At 34.2% G+C, this 8925-nt stretch overlaps 1 protein-coding gene across 1 annotated transcript in view; it reads left to right on the top strand.

The window, feature by feature from the left end:
- Positions 1–4543, top strand: part of LOC129574699 (uncharacterized) — an 11291-nt gene extending 6748 nt beyond the window's left edge. Inside the window, exons 2-7 of the mRNA XM_055457068.1 lie at positions 485–634; positions 1052–1147; positions 1236–1385; positions 1509–1641; positions 1854–2069; positions 2797–4543. Of these exons, the coding sequence (XP_055313043.1) occupies positions 485–634; positions 1052–1147; positions 1236–1385; positions 1509–1641; positions 1854–2069; positions 2797–3503 (1452 nt within the window). The 3' untranslated portion in view covers positions 3504–4543. The remainder of the gene's footprint in view (positions 1–484; positions 635–1051; positions 1148–1235; positions 1386–1508; positions 1642–1853; positions 2070–2796) is intronic.
- The last annotated feature ends 4382 nt before the right edge of the window (positions 4544–8925 follow it).

Below are 8925 nucleotides of genomic sequence, written 5' to 3'. Positions count from 1 at the left end.
TTAGAAAAAAAAACGCAGATTAGTAGCTCTACATTTCATGTAGTGCTAAAAATTGGTGTCGAAATTACTTCACGTACCATTCTGTTCTTCATAAATTACATTTTGGATTTTTACAGAAAAAATACTGGCAACGAAAAAATTCGGTCGTTGTTTTGTTGGACTGTTCGTTTGTTCGCATTCTTGTGGCAAAAACGTTGTGTTTTTCGCGTAAAAGCCAACAATTCATTTGTTGATTGTTTTATGTGGTTTCATTCAATACTCAATTGGACATTTCGATTTCGATCGGTAATGGTCGATTCTATTATTAGCTTCAATTTTTTTTATTATTCCTCTCTTTTGTGATTTGTATTTTGATCAAGCGATTGATTTTTTATCATTATTTTTGTTGTTGTTTTGGTTTTGTTTCGTTATTTTTAATCCAAATACAATTCAATCACTATTGTATCATATCATATCATTTTTGTTTGTTTCATTTTTATTTCAGTTAAAATTCGTTACAACGATTTGCGTGCTATTGGTTATGATAGAGTGCTCAAACTTGGTCGCAGCCGCCACAAAATATCCATACGAAAGCCATAGCATTCATTTGCGAGCGAAACGAGGTAGCCCCGACTTTTTGGGAAAAATCAAAAGCGTAAGTCGCACAAGAAACGAGAAATACATAACATTTATGTTATCGATATAGCCGTTGAATATAATTATCCATAAGAATATGTATATTCCCATAAGACACGTACCATTTACTGTGACAAAAAGTCACTTTCACCACTGAAACGAATGAAGAAATATCAGATGCAACAACAAACTCATACTGATCTACATTCATAGCAATCATGATAATATATGGATGGTGTCAAGACCGACAATTTACATTTGCCACAACACTGAGTATAGAATGTATACGAAATTGGAATGTTTAGCCTTCGAGTTTGGTCGTCATTTGTAATCGGAGCAAGCGCTACTTAAGCAGCAAATTAAATGATCGATTGTGGCGATTTTTTGCAAATTGATTTGTTTTTGGTTCTTATTTCTTCTTATTTGCATTTTACAGTCGATTACATCATCGATAGGAAAAGCGTCGGCATCATCAGCTGGAGCCTCATCGGGAACATCGTCATCGAAAGCGTTTGCACATGAAAAACCAGTGGTAAAATTTTTTTGGTTCGGCCCAACTGAACATATTTCGATTACGTAACTCAATTTTGATTATTGCGTGCTTTTGTTATTCGTCATAGGAAAAGGAAGTCTACTTTGATGGATGGGAATTGAAGAAGAACATTTTGAATACATTATTCCAAGCAGTGAAAGCGATCACCGGTGGCGTTACAGCAATTAAGGGTCAACTCATCAAAGGCAGTGGTTACGCATTAAGCAGCGGTGGAAAGGTAATATGAAAAAAGAAAAAAAAACGTGCAAGTCATTCAAAAAATAGTTTGAAACATATTTGTATTTATTTCAATTGGAAAAAAATTTCACTCATTCGTCAAAAAAAAATGTGACTTTTGCAGTTGATCGCCGCATCTGGTGATGCTGTGACAGGAGTTGGAAAGAAAATCGCTTTGTCAGCCAAATTATTGCCGCCAGATGCATCGAAACATAAATACTTTGCATCGTCTGGTCCCGCTGGCATTCCACATGAAGGTAAGTTGACACGTTAGAGATACTGCATTGGACGGGCAAAACAATTGCTTTTTTTCTCGTAATTGCTTTGCTTTTTCCACACACACAAACACATTTCACATACACAAAAAACAATGATTGGCTTAATGCACCAAAAAAAAAAAAACGAAAACGAAAACCAAAATCTAAATCGAACCAATATACCCTCCCTCAAAATTCACACAAAACTACAGATTACACAAGTTTCGGTCATGATGAACTCGTAGAATATGCTCAGCCACATGAAATTACTGGTTATGCACCAGAACCTCCGATCCCATATTTACCGGTAGACGTAGCCTATGACAATCATTATCCAGTACCACAAGCTCACGCTCAATATGGACCACCACCGCTTATCGATACTCCTCATTCGCACATTACGAATTATATAAGCACAGATAGAAAAGGTAAATCTTATTCCTCATATTCAGGTAAATGAATATGAGAACATAGAGAAAAAACCACACAAGAAAGAAAGAAAAAATCCAAAATGAAAATGCAAGAAATGAAAAAAAATTGAGTCGCGCGAGATAAACAAACTCACGAACATGATAAAAGATAAGCCCGTCGAGAACACACACATACACACACACACAGAGAGACAAATTGGATGTATATGAAAAGAAAATTATTACGAAAGATCTGTTTTATTTGATGAGTAATTCAAATGAAAATAGAAAGAAAGAAAAAAACACACAGACTCGATTATTATCAATTGTAGTAGTACGATGATGATAAGTATCGTTGGATTTCAAGGAAAGTACCATATCTACCATATATTTTTTAGTTTGTTTTTTAAAGTTTGAATTTTTCTTCTGCTTTTCTTTCTATCTCTCACTTTTTATTCAATGGTTTTACACTCTTTCGAATATGCTGTTATTGTTGTTGTATGAATTATTTGCACTGATTTTGTTTGTTTTTTTTTTTTTATTCGCAATAGACACACAAAAATGTTTGCATGATGAATGTCGATTGAGATCATTCACATCTCAATTTGTTTGCTTTTCTTATATTTATAGATACTGAGTGAATTTATTTGTTGTTGTTTTTTTCGTCAAATATTTTTTTTTGTCATAATTTAACTAACCGTATCGAAAATACTCCCTCCTTCATTCGCTAAAACTCTTTTTTTAGAACAAGATCAACACTATGTGAAACATGACGGAACATCTTCTGTACCTGGACTTGAGACAGACAACGAACTCACGACATTTGATGCAAATCAAAAAGCGATCGAAGCATTACAATTACTTTTACGGAAATTACCCAATAAATTGGCCGTTAAAGACAATGCAATACAAACAATTGACGATGACAATTTTATACCTGATACAAAATTAACACCACAACACATTACACAATACAATATACCAAAAGATCCGTATATACCGAATTTTAAACCGATCAAATCATCGGTTACATCCACATATACATTTCAGCTCGGTCCACTTGAACAAATCACCCAGGATACATACGGTGGCAGCGATCATGGACACAATGGATTACATCAATCGGCAACACCGCCTCCGCCGTATTTAATTCAAAAAACCGTTGTTAGCCCAGAGTTGCAACGGCATCTTGTTCCACCGCCATCAATTGAATCGGTATCGACAACATTCAATTCACATTCATCATCACCACCACTGTTATCACAAACACCGCACATTGATGCACAACCATTGGATTTATATCATACAATGACACTGAAACATGTCAACGACAATCATTCGAATCATCCACCAGTACAATCATTACCATACTTACCGCCACGAAAACGATCAAACAAACCAAATCCACACCAGTTTGAAATTCAAAAATCCATAGAATATCAATTACACTGAACACAATACACACACACACACACACACACACACATGCACACAACTGACCAATTTAGTGAATTCGTTTAGTGAAAGCTTTAAAATATGAATGAACTTAATACTTTTTTTTCCTCTGTGCCGAATGAATGATTTTAAGAAATTTTCGTTTTTTAGGGAAAGTGTAATTAATGTGTAAGTAGTATTTATGCTCATGTGTAATTTTAAACATGCAAATAGTCTAAAAACAAAACTAAAACGAAAAAATTCGAGCGAAAAATGAAAAAGATTTGAAATTTTTGTCCAATGATTGATGTATAAACCAGTCATCCGTCCGCCCCCTTCCCCGTGAGAGAAGCGCCGAATCGACCTTAAGTCATTAGTGAATATAATATTGAGTGAAATGAATAGTATCACAATTTTTGAAAAAAAAATTATTTCTTTGTTTTTTTTTTAGGAGGGTTTCTCAATGAGATTCCTATTTAACCAATCCAATTGATTTCATTGAAAATCAAGGAAAACCACATGACAATCTAATTTTTTTGGTGCTAGATTACAATTTGTAGTAAAATAATATATCTCTCCCAAAATGTTTTCTCAAAATGCCCTATAGAACGTGTACGAATTTCTGTAGTTATAGCATATACCATATATAACACAAAAGAAGTAGGAAAAAACACGAAAAAAATCCATTGACATGTATAGAATATTATAATAATTTTTTAGATGATAAACAAAAATGCAATTTATTTTATAAAACTATTTTTTTCGAATCTTTGACTAGAGACGTGCTCGCTTGTTGATGAAACGCGAAATTTTCACCAATTTCCCATCACAAACGACTCAAACGGTGTGTACATAAATATATAGAATGTGAGTTTGTTTTTTTCTGTGTAGATTGTGCTCTGCGTTAGATGCAAACGGGTTATTTATTGGCAGATTGATTTAGAAAAAAAAATTGTTATTATTATTATTTCTTTATTTTTTATTTCGCCTGGTGTAGTTCGAATTTTTCAAATCAAATGTGAATATTGTAGACGAAAATAAATAGTTGCAAAAGTGGACATTTGATGGTGTTTTTCTTCTCCTTTTTTTTCTTTGATCTTTCTTCCCTCCTTATCTTTATCGCCATCAAACGTGTGTGGTGATGACAGCGGCGACAAAGATGCGCGTAGACAACTTGCACAACTTATTACTGTTTTTCAGAGGTCGCAAGGGGAACCCAGCCGAGTCGGCTTAGCCGACATCATATATTTGACTTAAAATCTATAAGTCAAATGATTCATTTGAAATGAATTGAGAGGCTAGGGGCAAAGAACACAAGCGCTTGAGACGAGTTCGTACGAATTTTCGTGAATTCCTACGAATCTGTATACGAGACATTCGCAGCATAGTGAGTGTACAACAACAATAACAAAGCCGCGAACGTATGAATCTATACGAATGTATACGAATCTTACAACTTGTTCCAAGCCCCTAGTTGAGAGGCTAATTTTTGTGAACTATTTGTAAAAAACGAGACTTTGATCCATCTTATGCAAAAAAGGTATTCTGAAACGTAAGTACACAAATGCGATTTTTTTTAATATTACAAACTCTCTTTTGCGTTCGACGAAACCAACATCCTTTTTTTTCGGTAAACATGCTCCACTTTTGGGAATAAATTGTTTAAGTCAACTTCTCATCCCAGGCAGTTCAAATATGCAACAAATTTTACCAAATTCACAAAATTATTATCTTCAAATGACATTCATAGAAAATTATTTGTATTATCTAGTCATTAATTTAGGAATTTCTATCATTTAGTTGTAAGTTTTTAATCTTTGGATTTTCAGCTCAATACATCTAGCATTTATTCATCTATACTGAAATATGTTCAAAAGAGGGACATTTCCAAGCGATTGACCATTCGAATGACCAACTATTTGCAGTGGCTAAACGATTTGTTTTTGTAATTAACAAACCTTGGTCATTTTCTGTTCAAATCGCCTGCAGCATTGAATAAAGCCATGGTCGTGCCCTTCTACAGCCGTCGATCGAGTAGAAAATGGCGAACGGGGTGGTAAACATGAAATAGAACTAAATTCATTCTAATATCAGTCAGTCAGTCAACTATGTCGATTCTGATATCAATGGAATTTTGTTTCTTTTTTTTTAAATTAAAACACTCGATTTTCAACTGTTCTTTTCCATTTTTTACTGCAACAATTTCGTTCGTTTTGATATTTTCGATAGTATTAAAAAAAAATTTTGTTTCATTCACTTTTTTCTATAAATTTGTATTTAATGCGTTTTTTTCGACTTCAATTCAATGCATTCATGAATTCAAATTCCTGTGAATTTCTGATATCAAATTGAAAACCATCTGATATCCAAATATTTCTCCATTGTTCCTGCTCACTCTCTCTCTCTCTCTCTATATATTCCTTTTGATTTCAGCAAAAGAAGCAAAAAGTCGGCAAGCTAAGAAAAAAAGTGAACGTTTAATCAATTCGCTTATTATCCCTTATTTCCTTTCAACCGAGTTAATCTTCAAGTAACTCTAAGCATTGTTCTGCGAATGAGAAAAAAAACGGTTAAAAGGTTGCTATTTTTGTGTTTAAAAATGGAATATATGTGTATGGCATTCGGTGTGATTCCACCATGTTGTTTAATTTATTGCGAGTGTACATTTTGCCGTTGATGGCTGAAACGAGTGCATGCTGCAAATGAAGGCAATAGCTTTTTGGGATAATATGGATTAATGAAGATACTTTGGAGAATACAAGCATGTAGATTATCATCGGTATTAACAAACACAAATGCAAAAATAAGTGATCGCCCTCTCTTTCACTCTCCCGTTGTCATATGAAATGAGCATTGTGAGAGCATCGCAACAAAATGTATATGTACAAGCAAGAGTGTGTGGCAGAGGTGAGGCCAAATGACTATAATAGTTCTTTGTGCTCGATGTGAGAATAATTGTATGAGTGCCGGGCGTAGGGCTAAAAGTATATGCCGCACATTATTCCTATGCATTGACAAAATACGTTTGTTACATTTTCCATTTCGATAATAATAGACTGTCACAGTATACAGTCGTTTTTCTTAATTATTTGTTTTGCGAACCAATGCAAACAATGTTGTTTTTTTCCTATTCTAGCAACGGTCGACCGATCTATCTACCACAATCGCTGTTACTTACATCATAGTCGATGGTATTATGCACTTTGATTTTTACTGAAATTCAACCCATGTATGAAGGGAAATCTTTTTATTCAAAACTTGGTATTATTATCCAAGTAATGTCGATAGTTTAGTCAAAATTCGCTTTAATTTCTACTCAATATTTATTTTTCCAACGGATAAAGAAAAATGAAGCCGTCTTCAAACCGAATATAAACAAAATAATAAACAAATCTTATTACAAAAATGACTTGATCGAATTTTTTTTTAAATGATGACGTATATGACGCAAAAACTAAGGTTTTTGGCATTTTACCCAGTTTTGCACAATTTTTTAGAGCGTCACGTGCCAATCTTCTTTGATAAAGAAAAAAAACATTCTCTGCAGTGTCGAGACGTCATTTTTACCGCTAAAATTTTAATTTTCCAAACTAAACTTGTTGTAAGTATCAACTAATGAAAATGTTCTGGAATAGAATCAAATTCAATCAATCAAATTTAATCTTTGAAAAAGGGAAAGAAACAAATCTCAAATCGGAATGCATTTTGTCAAATCCAAAAATCAAAAATTTGGGCCAAATGTTTGCGAAAAATGCATTTGATTTAGATGAAAAGAGTGCATTTGATAGAACTTTATCTTGATCTTCTAAATCTGATGGCAAAAATTAACGACGACACTGTCATTGCTGTTTGTCACGACAGCAAAAAAAAAATCACTCAAAAAAAAACAAATCAATTTATGTGCGGTGATTCGATAGTACTGAGCATTAAAGACATGAATTTAAAGTGCATTGGTTTTCGGTGTGTTATAATGTGTTTGCAAGTACAAAAATAGCCAACCAGTCAGCCACGCCACACACACACACACCGACAATTCCAAATTAGCCGCAATACTGTAATTAGTTAGGGATGAATGGTTTTATTTTATTTTTATTTTTTCTTCATTCGTGTTGCTGGCTAGAAAGTAATAAAGTATAACTGAAAAAGCAAAAACAAAACAAGTTTAAAAACCAAGCCAATCAACAATTGAATTCAGAAAGTTGACTACAATTAATTTCTATTTATTTATGGAATTTGTTTTTTTTTCTCTTCATTTTTGTGTTTGTTTGCAAACTTGTATTTAACTCAATTTTCGTCAGAGATGTGAGATTGGTATGTGGCATGTTAAGTTAGTATGCGGTTTGCTAATTGTTATAATATATCTAAATGATTGACGGTGCCACGTTGGAAGAAGCTTGAATAACAACAGCAACCAGCAGCAATGGAAAAATAAACGATCAGATTGATGAAGAAAAGAAAAGATAGCGGAAAACCAATGAAATTGTTCTACATCCCGTTTAAATTGCATGCAACATATTCGCATGGCAAAGTGTTGCCAAGTCATTGTTGCTATGCTGTATAATTTCCATGTTGCACACTTCCAACTGGAAGTAAGAACAGACAACCAAATTGGTTGGCTTTTCCTTCTCCTTCACAATGACAATAAATCGCAAATGTTTGTTGTTGTTTTTTCTCCATTCATTCTGTTATTGATTTAACCAACCAAACCCAATACTTTATATGGATACACTTAATTAAAGAGAATTAAGAAGCTCAATACCTTTCCATACGTTTTGAAAGTGAAATGAATGAAGTAAGGACAATAAATATTGATCGCGAAAACCTGTAGAGTTCTTACTCTCTCAAGGTGAACTTCAAGCAAGTTAAATGCCTGGCCGTACCCAATGCATAAACGAGCAAGCGCAAGCGCTCGCGCACACCACATTCAATTCACATCATTCAAGTGGCCACTTAACGTAACAAGAAAACTACTGGCATTAATTCCGTGTTTTATACCATTTTTTTTCTCTCTCTTTCATTCTCTTCTGCATGTTCTATACCGATTTATTAGCCGAAGAATTGTGTGAACTGCTTTTGCGTGGCGAACGAGAGCGCGCGCAGCAATATGAGATGACAAGAAGAAAAGTTCAAAGAGTGAACGAATTGAGATGGTTCCGAAGGCAAACATCGACATATCGATTTAAACTGGACAACATGTGCCGCACGGATGCACGCCAATTTATCACACAGCAGTGTACGTACAATCACGATGAATAATACGTCAAGATTAATGCCATCGCCAATGCTTTTTCCTTTGGCCATGCGATTTGTTACTGTTTCGGCATGCATGGATGGTGTGAGTGTGCGTGTGCGTGTGGGTGAGATGCAGTCGAACTCTTGTTTTGATTGCACCAAATCGATCGTATGGATTGCATCAGTATTTCTAGTCATTGCTTAGGTC

The sequence above is a fragment of the Sitodiplosis mosellana genome, unplaced genomic scaffold, assembly GCF_009176505.1.
Source record: "Sitodiplosis mosellana isolate CC-2019 unplaced genomic scaffold, AAFC_SMos_1.0 Smas_scaffold_6165, whole genome shotgun sequence".
Taxonomy (NCBI): Eukaryota; Metazoa; Arthropoda; class Insecta; order Diptera; family Cecidomyiidae; genus Sitodiplosis; species Sitodiplosis mosellana.
Note: the sequence above shows the minus strand (reverse complement) of the source record. Positions and strands in the feature narration are given on the sequence as shown.